This window comes from Saccopteryx leptura, chromosome 1 (assembly GCF_036850995.1).
Source record: "Saccopteryx leptura isolate mSacLep1 chromosome 1, mSacLep1_pri_phased_curated, whole genome shotgun sequence".
Classification (NCBI taxonomy): Eukaryota; Metazoa; Chordata; class Mammalia; order Chiroptera; family Emballonuridae; genus Saccopteryx; species Saccopteryx leptura.
Window position 1 is genome coordinate 154999125 of NC_089503.1, and position 13872 is coordinate 155012996.

At 42.0% G+C, this 13872-nt stretch overlaps 1 protein-coding gene across 1 annotated transcript; it reads right to left on the bottom strand.

Annotated features, from left to right (window-relative positions):
• Positions 1-4765: 4765 nt before the first annotated feature.
• On the bottom strand, positions 4766-13608 carry MRPS30 (mitochondrial ribosomal protein S30). The gene is made up of 5 exons (XM_066377987.1): positions 12945-13608; positions 12138-12283; positions 10207-10312; positions 8527-8703; positions 4766-6629 (listed from the first exon to the last, which is right to left on the bottom strand). Exons 1-5 carry the CDS (start codon positions 13567-13569, stop codon positions 6340-6342), a joined length of 1344 nt encoding a protein of 447 aa, XP_066234084.1. The 5' UTR covers positions 13570-13608; the 3' UTR covers positions 4766-6339.
• Between the last annotated feature and the right edge of the window lie 264 nt (positions 13609-13872).

Here is a 13872-nt window from a genome sequence, read left to right on the forward strand (position 1 = left end):
AATCAGAAAAAACTAAACTAAGAACTGTATGATTCCATACATAGGTGGGACACAAAATTGAGACTTGGACATGGATAAGAGTGCAGTGGTTGCCAGGGGGAGGGGAAAGGAGGAGAAGGAGAGGGTAGGGGAGAAGCGGGGTATAATAAAAACCAAATAAAAGGTGACGGAAGACAATTTGACTTTGGGTGATGGGTATACATCATAATCAAATGTCAAAATGATCTGGAGATGTTTTCTCTGAATCTATGTACTCTGATCAATGTCACCCCATTAAAATTAATTGTCTAAATAAAAAAAAGAATATTAAAAGAAATCCTGGCAACATGAAAGAGATTTTTCATCATAACTAAATTGAGCCAAGACAGAACACCTGTGAGATAAACTAAAACTGGTTCTTGACCTGCAATTGTCCTGTTGTTTTTAGGACATTTAAACAATTAATTTAGTGAAATGTGTGGTAGTTTGAACTATATTTATAAATATCACCCTTTCATTCTCATGAAGTAATGGTCAGTTTTAAATGGACACCTATTTGTTTAAGAAACTGTACACTTCTCAGAAGTATGATGTGTGCACGGAAAATGAGGATACAACGTGCACTAGCTACTAGTTTACAGACATACATTGCCATTGGTTATTATTCATTGGCATATAATTAATCACCAACATTAAAAATATCAACTAAGCAAGAAACTATGTAGAGCTTTTAACAAAGACAACTATCGATTGGACAACCACTGGCCTTCAGAAGAACAATGGAATTCCTTAATACCCAGTTTGAGTCTTTCTTTCCCTAATGGTTTTCTTATTTCCAAACTCTTCCATTCAACATAAATCTTTTTTTTTTTTTTTTTTTGTACTTTTCTGAAGCTGGAAATGGGGAGACAGTCAGACAGACACCCGCACGCACCCGACCGGGATCCACCCGGCACGCCCACCAGGGGGTGATGCTCTGCCCATCTGGGGCGTCACTCTGTGGCGACCAGAGCCACTCTAGCGCCTGAGGCAGAGGCCACAGAGCCATCCCCAGCACCCGGGCCATCTTTGCTCCAATGGAGCCTTGGCTGCGGGAGGGGAAGAGAGAGACAGAGAGGAAGGAGAGGGGGATGGATGGAGAAGCAGATGGGCGCTTCTCCTGTGTGCCCTGGCCGGGAATCGAACCCAGGACTTCTGCATGCCAGGCTGACGCTCTACCACTGAACCAACCGGCCAGGGCCCAACATATATCTTTATTTATCCTCTCTCCACACTGCTTCTGTTGCTTCTGGGCATGGGTCCATACCAGCTCCCCTTACTGGTGAGGGCAGAGTAATAACAGTCACTATGGAAATTCTATTGTCTCTTCATTAATTCTTTCTTGGGCTGTGTTTATAATCACTTGGTAGACACACTAATATGGCCCCAGTGATCCATACCTCCTCCAGTCAGGCCCTCGTGTGACCCCTCTCCTTGGTGTGGACTTGATATGGTGACTTGGCTCTGGACCAGTCATCTTGCCAGTAGACTCTATCCATCGCCTCTCCCTGGCAAGCTGCCTAGTTGTGAGCTGCTCTAATGGAGTGGCCCAACAGCAAGAACTGCAGGACGCCTCCAGCCCAAGCCAGTGAGGAACCAAGGCCCTTGGTCCAACTTGCTGGTGACCATATAAACCTGAAGCAGACCCTTCCCTCCCTGGACCTTCAGATGAGACCCCCCCCACCACCACCACCACCCCAGCCAATACTCCACACGCATCTTTGGGAGAGACTAAGCCCAGTTAAACCATCCCCGGCTCCTCAACACAGACACCAAAATAATGAATGTGGCTTGTTTTAAAGAAAACTGTGCAGTTATGTCATACAGGAGTAATGTTTTTGGTGGTTGTTTTGTTTTTCAATTAGGATTTCTTATTCCCTTTCACCTTTCTCCTGTTCATGCCTAATACAGTGTTTTGAATTATTAGTTTTATTTACTGTTTCTTCTAGTTTTAGAACTTACATTTGTTGTTTTTGAAAATCTGTTGTTATATTTTTTAGTTCCCAATACTGTAATGAAATTTTCAATGTTCTATCTTTTTAAACCTAGTAAACATCTGTCTCTAGTCTAAATACCTGGTGCCCCTTTGGGTCTGTTTCTCTTGTATATTGTTTCTGCTGGTTTTCATCCTTGCGCCTCCTATGCTGTTATTATACAGAGATACTGTATTAAAAAGCTATTTGTAGAAACAATTTAAGGCCTAGACACATGTTCTTTCTCCAGATTACCATCTTTGAGATTCCTAGGATATTAGATAATTTCAGATTTTTCTGAGCTACCTAGGTGACTCAATTCTAAGCTACATTCTGTGGGGTTTACTTCTGGTTCACTTATCCCATGGTTATGGTCCTTTGGGGTCCCAACCCTGGAAGGCCTACATCCTAACTTTGTCCTCCTGTTCTCACAAGGCTGTTAAATGCTACCCATTCTCTTAGCCTCCTCTTAGTTAACAAATCCCCTCTTCCGAGCAACAGCAGGCCCAACACTATGCTCACCTTTCTGGATTTGTCTTTTCTTCCAGATATGTCTGCCAATTATTCACTGTTGTGTTCAATCTCTAATGCCTTCAAATTGATGTTTTCAATAATCTAATCCACCATTTAGGGAAGAAGTAAAAAGCTTGGGCTTTTTTGTTTAAACAGGTTACGTTGCAGCTTTCTGGCCAGTCCGTTCGAACCAGTCTGGGCCCCTGCTCTAGTCTGACAGGGGCTCTCAGCCCTGTAGGAGTATCCTCACCCTTCTTCCCCAGCAGGGAGTGTGGTGCTGTGGACAACCAGGTTTAGGGAAGAAAAGGGACTAAACACCTAGAGTAGTGTCCAAATATTCTCTGGCTGCCAATTTTGGTTCTATAAAAATGGACAAAATGTCTCCCAAGCTTGTAAGTAAACTGTCCAAACAAAGCAAAAACCAGGATTCACTTCACACTTTTGCAGTGGAAGAGGAAGAGGCAAGACGTTCATGTATTTTCTCTAACTCAAAAACCAAGTTTCATTGGAGTTAGGTCTCTCAAATGAACTCAATTCTTCTAAATTCATCATTACCATAATGCTAGTTGTTGGAAAACTGAGATTTCTAAAGCCTGAAAAGGTTAAGTTTTAGCACCAGAAAGAGCAGTCTGGATCTCAGGTGTTCCTCAACACCTCAGGAACAAGCAAGCGTTGCACAGAAATCACTGAGGCATGCTCGATGGTGCCCACCAAGAGGAATGAGAAGTGGGAAGGCTGTGAACATAGGGAGCATGCTCGCTCTAAAGGGACCCGGCACAATTTCCAGTTCCCGCCTGCTGTCAACATGCAAAAATGTAAATCCGGAGTCACCAGATCTTACAATTGTTCAAAGGAATCTGAAATGTGGATGTTTTATTACCCAGCTCTTTCAGTGATGACGAAACAAAAAGCCACACTGTGCGGGGTAGAGATGCAAGTGCTAAACTGCACTTCCCAATGCCCATGCCACCTGAAACCGCCACCCCTCCCGAGGAAGACACTTGTCGAAAGGCTTTGGAAGATCCTAGCAAAGTGCTTACACATACATATTTTTAGTTTACAAATAAAAGTTTCACCTAGACTGAAGACCCAAAGAAATCTTTTCCAAGTGGCTAAGCATCAAGCAAGCTTTCATTTTCCTACAAGCAGGGCAGTTTTTAGTCATTCAAACCTAAAATTAAAATGGTAATTAAAAAGTGTACGTCACTCAGATATAAAGCTATTTGGGATACAGATTGCTGTGTTACATTTCTATAATGTGAATAAGTCCAAACAGCCACAGCAAATAAGGTGATTCCATTTTGTATTTGCGTATCAAATCCAAAAGATGCTATATTTGTGAATATCTTTATATCAACCCAATTTTCATAAGAAAATTGAGGATGCATGTTTGAATTAAAATATTAAAGCATTAGGGTTATAATCATTACAAACTGAATTAAAAAAAAGATGATTACTTTCTTCTGTCTTCACTTTTTCTAAACAGGCTGATATGAGAGTTTTTGCTGATTAAGTATATATGATATATATATCTATATATCTATATATCTATATATATCTATATATATATGTATGTATATGTATATCTCCAAGCAAGCACTAAGGTAAAACTTCATTCTTTTGTCCAAAAACTAAAAACTAAAAAGGTAATACACAGAATAAAACTAGAAACCCAAATGAGGTCCTACTTCATTTATCAACTTGAATTTCCCATTAATTCATTTCTAAAGAACATTACACTTGCATTTTAAGTCAAATGGCAGTTCCTTTACATAATTTAAAAAACAAATAATCTTTTAACTATAACATTTTAAAAATGCAAAACATCAAAATCACAAACTACCCATTAAACCTCAGACTTACATATAAACTATTATCAAACACCAATCCATGACTGAATTCCATGATTAATTCTAGTCTATTGGGTAGATTCTTTTCATTACTGTTGAATTTGGTATATTAGCATTTTATCTGGGACTTATGCATTTATATTAAAATGTGCATTGAACCTCTATGTGATTGTTTTTAACTAAGTAACATCTTAAACTTTAAATTTGTTTCATGGAAATTTTAAAGAATTCATGAATAAACTTTACTGCTCTGCAGGACAAGTATCCTAGAAATATTTTCATTTTCTTTATGATCCATTTAAGTTTTCTATCTTTACTTGATGAGTTAAATATAATTAGATTAGGGATAGCAATGGTATTTGAACTGAATCTTAAATATTTTAATTACATAGCCCTTTTTTTACCGAGAGATATGAGAAGCATTAACTCATAGTTGCACTTTAGTTGTTTACTGATTGTTTCTCATATGTGCCTTGAGGGGGCGTGTGTGCTCCAGCTGAGCCAGTGACTCCTTGCTCAAGACAGTAACCATGAGGTCATGTCTATGATACCACGTTCCAAGCCGACCACTCACATTCAAGCTAGTGAGCCTGTGACCTTGGAGTTTTGAACCTGCGTCCTCAGCGTCCCAAGCTGATGCTCTATCCAATGTACCACTGCCTGGTCAGGCAATTACATAGCAATTTAAGAGCACTTTCACATGTACTAGCATTTAATCCTTACAACTTTATAGGATTATTTTATGAACACCAAATCAAGGACAGTAACTTAAATTGCTCAAAGTTTAGTAAGTTTAAAAGTGAGAGGTACAATTAAGAGGTATTTTACTTGAAACTTGGTAAGGTTGCGCCCTATGCATCACTCTTCCATTAAGGATGAATGGAAATGCAATAGACGGGCTGGAACAGAGAGGATCAAGGGTAGAGAACAGTATTCCAAGTTCTGGAAACAGCTTCAGTAAAAGAACGAAGTAAATGTATACGGCATCCTGGATAAACTGAAAGTAGGGGCTAAATTGGAACAGGGCACAACACCCTGCACAGTAAACACCTTCAAATGTACTCCTTCAGTTCAGTAATCATTTGTGACAAATCGTCCTGGGCTTCTAGCTGGAGCATCTATCAATATAACTGTCACCTCTGTCTTGAAAGAAAGAGAGCAAGGGAGGGAGAGAAGGAAAACAATGGTTGTCATATGACTACAGTATATAATGGGGTAGTTTAAATATTCATAATTTGAGGTTATATAAAATGAGAAGTATAAACATAATTATACAAAGGTAATTCTCTGCTCACTAAAAAAACTTTTGAATTAACCTTAGTTTTCAGCAAGATTAACAACTTTGCCAACTGACAACTGATTTGGAAACATAGCAAACCTAGTTTCCTATTCTTTGGGATACAGTAAATAACACTAACTGAAATATGTTAACGTCACTTCTAAGTGCTAAAACCTCAACTGCATAAAATTCATCTATTATAAATATTATTAATCATGTTAATTTCATAAATCACTCAACTCCTCTGAGGCTGAGTTTTCTGTATTTGCAAAACAGTTTACATTTTAAATGTGTTTGAAGAGGACTCTAAAAATTCTATTATCGTGTTAACAAACACATTTAAAAAAGGAAAAGTATCAGCAAAACATCTGTATATCCATAAGCAGTTGAATTCTCATTCTTATATTACCTTTAAAATCATTTGCAATATCAGGTATGGAACACAGCTCAATCAGTCTCATCAGTTAGTTATACAGAAATAAAATTATTTTAAATCAATACATTATAGCTAAATTAAATCTTTCAACATGTATTTTGAGCAGAATGAGAGGTCTAGGTCTAATCACAGGGTAACATAGGAAATATTTGTCTCGAAATCAATGCTTTAATATGTGGCAGTCACAAGGCTCTATTAATTTATTACTAAAATTCCTTTTATTGTTGCTTCAGTGACATGTATGTGTTCCCAAAGTCCTGAGTTTGCTTCTTAGTTTTCCAACACGGGTGATGTGTCTTCTTTCGGTCTATTCAGTAGAAAGTGAACTATCTGAAGCAGAACGTCATCGTTAAAACCTTTCACCTCGTTATCTTCAATGGTTTCATAAAGGGGCTTACTCTGTGTCCCCCAACATATATTTTTACGAGTGTTATTTTGATCAGCTTGTGCAGTCAGTGCCAAAGTATTTAACTGGTAGCAGAAAAAGGAAAAGTATTTTCCATCTGTGATCACTCCCTGAGAGACAAAAGGCCGAGAAACATCTGCTTCGCTCCAGAACCCTACAGAAGAAAGTTACACTGAAATTTACACTAGTATATATTTTGCCAAAACAAAACATTCACATGAAAGGGTATCGGATACCTGCTAAAACGTAAACAGTACATCTACCAATTTCCCGAAGATCTCCAAGTCTTCCCTATCCATTGTAATCCTGTATTCCATTTATGCATCAAAAATTACTTCCTCCCATCTAGTATCCCCCAACTCATGGAACATCTTTTCAAAAATGTCTGCCTTCAATAGCTTTCAACCTGAACTCACTTCATGGCAGAGCAGCAAGCTGTATCGATGCAGATTTCTCTGCATCTGACACTATCATTACTCACAGCCTTCAAACATGTTCACAATTTCCCCATACTGGTAACATCTACCACCCAATGACCATAACGACCATTTATTCCTCCAAATCTACAAAAAAATACCATCAGAAAAAACCGACTTTCTACGGACTTCAGCCATGTCATTAGACAAATACTCATCTCCCTTTACTTATTTCAAGATGGGTTTTATGAGTTGCTGCCATTTCACTCAGCGAGTCTTATGCAATAAGGTTCCAGGCTGCCTGAATGCTAACTACTCACACTTTACAAGTACTTCTTACCAGGCTGATGGCTTTCATACTTTACAACCCCACTGCCAGGCCAAGCAGTAACTTTATTCCCACACACTTACTTTCTATCAGCATTAAAGGAGACAGTCAAGAAATAATATTGTTAAAATATGCAATTAATTATACTGCATAAAGCACTTTATCTTTGATGAATAAACAATTTTATTCTAAGATCTTCAAGAAAGATTCCTTAAATGTTTCTTTTCTTTTATTCAATGATTTTTAGAGAGGAGATATAGAGAGAAAGAGAGAAGCAGGAAGCATCTACTCATAATAATTGCTTCCTGTATGTGCCCTGACCCAGCAAGCCCCGGGTCTCAAACCAAAGACCTCAGCGTTCCAGGTCGATACTTTACCTACTGTAACACCACAGATCAGGCCTTACTTGTTTCTATTACAGAAATGTAAGTCAACATTTATGTGTCTATGGTTAAAATACACACAATGGTAAAGTGTGAGGTTGGCAATAATGAAATCTGTATTAAAATTCCTCCTGGGTTCTTATACAGGATTAAGCTGGTAACATATTATAGTAGTTCAGGTTTCATAAAACCCAAATGCCTCCCAACAGGATCTAGAAGTCCTATGTAATGTGGCCATTGCCTTCCTCCCTTTCTTCATTACCTGCATGGTCCTAAACACTTCAAGTCTGCCCAACCTGAGAGACTCACCTGCCAATCCCTCTGCCTGAAAGCATCCCTCCTCCAAGGCCACAATCAGAAAGCAGCCTAGCACCAGGCAGGTCCCTGTTCATGTGTCATCTTTCTTGAGACCTCTTTACCACATTTACCTGGATTCTGCCCCGCATCCCACTCACACCTGAGCCTATAGATCACTCCACCCCTTACCCAGCAATCTTCCTCCTGGTATTCCCACCATCTAACACGTTACCATTACCCTGCACTCTCCTCACTATACTAGAAGCTGCAGAAGAGCAGCATCTACCCGTCCTATTCCACATTTTACCACCAAGGCCAGCGTTCTCGGTACATAAAACCATTCACTACACTGAGCGAATGATAATCACCCAATCCACACGCTGGATATGGCCTTCAAAGAAATTATTCACCTAAAAGTGGTCAACGTCAAAGATCAGATAACTACCCCAGTGCCACTAGCCAACTGCAAATATGTAATGTTTAATTATGAATTTAAAACAACTATATTTTGTGGTAATGTGCATTTTCAAATTGTTAAGATTAAGCCTACACTTTAACCAAGGAAATGGACCATTAAAAGTTTAAAACGTCAGATAGTTTCTAAGAACAACCACGCCATAGCTTCACCTTGATACATAGCTTGTGCTCCGGTCCAAGCAAAGAGGCTTGCAATAGCATTGGCTCTAAAGACAACTTCTATCTGATCGGCACAGTTTCGTTTCAGCAGCCTTTCCCTCTTCAATTTGTCAGGTAACAGGTGAAACTGGGTATGACCGTAGCAGTAGGGATCTGCGGTCTTCGAGCCTGAAGAGCAAAAGAAAAACATTTCATACAAAATGTCATGTAGAACATCTGGAGTGCATGTCCTTAGTACTTGCTCCAAACCCATCTCTAGCCTCTACCCACCACGTGATCAGTATGCAAAATACATGAACGGGAAGGTTAGTTTACTTATTGTATTGACTATAATAAAGTTACATCTCACACTTAAGTACAGTCTGTTAATTATCATCAAGACACTCACTGTGACACGATAAGTCAAAATACATGTAAAATGGATTTTAAATTCCTTATTATTTCACTTATTTCAAACTTGTTATTCACCATAAGGAACTCTTGTTACTCTGTCATATTTAAAGGATACAAGTAAGTCATGACTTTAAAAACTTCCTTTCTTATTTGGATGTAATAATTATACACCCTATTACCAATTTAAAAAAATTTTACACTACATTTCTTTTTTTTTATTATTATTATTATTATTTTTTTTTTTTCATTTTTCTGAAGCTGGAAACAGGGAGAGACAGTCAGACAGACTCCCACATGCGCCCGACCGGGATCCACCCGGCACACCCACCAGGGGCGACGCTCTGCCCACCAGGGGGCGATGCTCTGCCCAGCCTGGGTGTCGCCCTGTTGCGACCAGAGCCCCTCGAGCACCTGAAGCAGAGGCCACAGAGCCATCCCCAGCGCCCGGGCCATCTTTGCTCCAATGGAGCCTTGGCTGCGGGAGGGGAAGAGAGAGACAGAGAGGAAAGCGCGGCGGAGGGGTGGAGAAGCAAATGGGCGCTTCTCCTGTGTGCCCTGCCGGGAATCGAACCCGGGTCCTCCGCACGCTAGGCCGACGCTCTACCGCTGAGCCAACCGGCCAGGGCTTACACTACATTTCTAAGTGAAAAAATAAGAACTGACAGTTTATAAAATGCTGACATTCTTGACTCTAGTGGTCAAGTCAAAAGTCCCCCACAATTCTCTCCCTAAGACGAGTGACGGGGAGGGGCTAATAAAATTGTACTGAAAAACTAGTTTAAGCTGCTTTCTTCAAATGTTCTGCAAGTCAGCAAGGAAATTAATGGATGAAGAAAATAGCCAAGGAATAAACAGCAAAGGGCAGACGTCAGGGCTTATTAATTTTTATATTCCTGATGGTCATCACATTGTGTGAGACAAATGTAGACCTTTGTAAAAAAGCCAATCGCAAAGGAAAGAAAAAGCCAGAGACTGCCTGAAGTCCAGTTCCATAGTTTTTACTTTGGAAAATAACACATAATGCATCAATAAAGCCGAACAAGTACAACTACTTTTTTGAAGTTAAATATTGCTAATTCAGTAGAAACAGGTAAAATTTTAAATGGTGAGCTAAAAGATTTCCTTTCCAAATGTCAAGCATATCGCAACGACCTGGGACTAGGAACTACACTGCTCCCGGACTGTCGCAACCTTTGGTCATCAAGAATTAATTATTCAGGTTTGCGCCAGGGCACCTGGGGCACAGTTATGGCACAATACGTCAAAAGGGCAACTTACCAATAAATATGGAATTTTCATATTGTCGTTTGAATAATGGAAGTTTGTCTGGCTTACACTTCATGACAGGGATGTCTACAGGCACAGAGTAATCCAGAGGCACAAACTTGAAGAAAAAGTAATAAGTGAATTCACAGCAACACTCACGTTTTATGCACATGCTTAATAGATTTAAAAATATCTCTACCTCCCTTCTCTCACTTAAAAAAAATTCTTAAAATGCAATGGTTATGCAACATGATAACACTACCATCCAAAAATAGGTCAAATCAGCCAACCAACTTACAATGTGTCCGTAAAGTCATGGTGCACTTTTGACTGGTCACAGGAAAGCAACAAAAGATGATAGAAATGTAAAATCTGCACCAAATAAAAGGAAAACCCTCCCAGTTTCTGTAGAATGATATGGCAGCATGTGCGCATGCGCAGATGATGACGGAACACCGTGTATACAGGCCCACGGTCATGCCAGTCAAGATGTGGACGATACAGAGAAAAGTTCAGTGTGTTCTGTAACTTGCTAAATTCGAATACGTGACCAAAGTGCAACGAGAATATCGGAGCATTTATAACGAAGCGCCACCACACAGGAATAACATTACTCAGTGGGATAAGCAGTTGAAGGAAACTGGCAGTTTGGTGGAGAAACCCCATTCTGGTAGGCCATCAGTCAGTGATGAGTCTGTAGAACAGGGGTCCCCAAACTACAGCCCACAAACCACATGTGGCCCCCTGAGGCCATTTATCTTCCGGAAGGGGCACTTCTTTCACTGGAGTACTGTATGTGGCGGCACCGCAAAGCCTAGTGTCGCTCACGTGCAGTACTATTTCCGGTGACGTGGGACGTACTCATCACGGCTCCGGAAGCGTGATATCACTTGTTACGGCTAGCAGTGACAAATAGGAACCGGACATTGATCATCTCATTAGCCAAAAGCAGCCCCATAGTTCCCATTGAAATACTGGTCAGTTTGTTGACTTAAATTTACTTGTTCTAATTTTAAATATTGTATTTGTTCCCATTTTGGTTTTTTTTATTTTAAAATAAGATATGTGCAGTGTGCATAGGGATTTGTTCATAGTTTTTTTCATAGTCCAGCCCTCCAACGGTCTGAGGGACAGTGAACTGGCCCCCTGTATAAAAAGTTTGGGGACCCCTGCTGTAGAGGCTATACGGGATAGCTACCTAAGGAGCCCTAAAAAATTTGTGTGTGAGCCCACATCGAACTGCACTGAATAGGTATGAAACTGGGAGAGTTTTCCTTTTATTTGGTGCAGATTTCACATTTCTAATGTCTTTTGTTGCTTTCCTGTGACCGGTCAAAAGTGCACCATGACTTTACGGACACACTGTATTTTTACAAATAAAGTTTTAGCGGAACACAACCATGTATGTTCATTTATATATGGTACATGGCTATAAAACTGAGATAAATAGCTGCAACTAAGACTTAATGGTTCCCCAAAGCCTAACATAGTTACTATCTGTATTTGTACAGAAATAAAATGTGCCACCTGACACGGACATACAGACAACACTAGCATATACTTGTTTTCTTCAAAAGAACTGTAAATACAAAAAATGACCAGTTTATAACTGTAATAAATGCCTAATGATTAGGTAGCATAGGTACTTTAAATCACAATTATAAACTATAATCAGTTTTTGGTATTTTTATATTCAGAAAATAAAGATTTGTATATTCCTGAAAACTGATGACTTAACTTCCCTTAAAATGATTATTTGACCTCTGGGGAATACATATGCCAGAACAGGTTAAAAAGCTGAAAATGAATTTCAGAGCAGATGTATTTGAATGAAACTCAAAAGGCAAGGGACCCCCCTCCCAACCTCAGTACCCTGCCAAGCCCTGTACCTAGCCCACCTATGGCACTGCCATGTCAGATATCAACAGGCACACATGCCTTACCTCTGGCAGCTGTTTAGATATGCGAATCTGGTTGTGTGGTTTATCATTTATTTGGTATCTCAAAGCATCAACTCGACCTTTCCGATGACCATGAGAAATAATTTCTTCGCCACGCCACCAGTAAAAGTTCACTGGGCGTTTACAATCTACCAAAAGATATTCAAAACTTTCTTATCACTTAGATAAATTTGGTGACATTTCCATGCCTCAGCACCCCTCTCCCCCCCACTTACAGAACAATACTACCTAGTGTAAACAGTTCTTGTGCGGGTTAATTAGTTGACAGATATAAAATTTAGAAGAGGGCCAGGCATATAGTCAGTACTGAATAAACCTTAGGTATTTTAATCAATGTCACCTTTAATCTTCACCATTCCATGACAAAATACTCTTATCGTAATTCTCACCTTGAAAAGGATGAAGATTAAGCTAAAAGAGGTTCCTAAAGTGACACAGGATCACCTGACTTTTTGGTGGAAGAGCCAAAGGCAGCCCTGGTCTGTCCCCCTCTCTAGGAGCCCCTTGCCCGAACCAACGCTGCTCTCCACTCGGCTGGGCCGTGGTCACGTGGTCACCGGGCAATGCCAAGGACTGGGGTCCTGAAGCTACCAGCTCAAGGCTGGGCAGTTAGGTGGCAGCATCCAGTCTTCAGATTCCCAGCGCAGTGACCACCACTTACACCAGGCTGTCCCCAGGTAGGAGTCCGAGGAAGGACCAGGACAGAACTGACAAAAGAAATGGGGAGGGGGTACAAACGGGAGGCGGGGCCGTCCCCTGCCACCCGCACGCGGCAGGGCCGCGACTCACCCAGGGCGGCGGCGCCCAGGACCGGGTTGTGCGCGCGGAGCTGGTCCACGAGGGTGGCCACCAGCTGGTCGAGGAAGGGCGAGGCGAGCGCCTCCTGCTCCTGGTAGATGGGCGGGCGCCCCTTGCGCCGCAGATAGAAGTGCTCCTGCAGGAGGCAGTCACAGGCGGCGGCGCGCAGGGTGGCCAGGTCAGGGGTGGGCATGGCGGGTTCGGGGGCGGGCATGGCGGGCTCGGGGGCGGGCACGGCGCGCTCCGCGGGCGACCGCGGCAGGCCCGACAGGAACACCGTCTTGGTGAATCCCTGGTACCAGCGGTCGGCGTTCAGGGCGAAGGTCTGCGGGTAAACCACGTACTTCATGAACTGCATCTTGGTGAGGATGCGCAGCTTCTCGTCCACCGACTGCGCCGCGTGCGCCGCCGCCTGCCACCGCTCGATTCGCCGCTGCCGCGCCGCCTTGCTTTTGGCCGTCTGGGAGGCTACGATCGGCGGGTAGCGCGCGACAGGGGCCACCACGTCAGCTGCGCCGACACCAGCTGGAGACTCGGCGGCGGCCTCGGCCGCGGTGTGCAGGGACCGGCCCGGACCGTGGGGCATCAGCCGCCGCCACCACCTGGCCGCCGCCATCTTTGCCCACGGTTCCTGGCCGGAGGTCAATTTCCGCAATTGTCCAGGTCGCCGAATGGACCAATCGGAAAGCAGGATCAGAGCCTGTCTTTGGGAGACGGGCTCACAGTGGGCCAGAGAAACCTGCGTCATCCGTTTCTCAGCCAATCGAATCGCTAATCCTATTTAGTCTCTGGAGCGTCTGTGGGTGAGAGGCAGGACTCCTGCGCTGATAATCTTTGCGCGTGTCTGGCGCGTGGGAATAAAAGCTTAGTTTAAACAGACAATACCGCTTCGTTTGCGGTGCTTCTGGGGCCTGGCAAG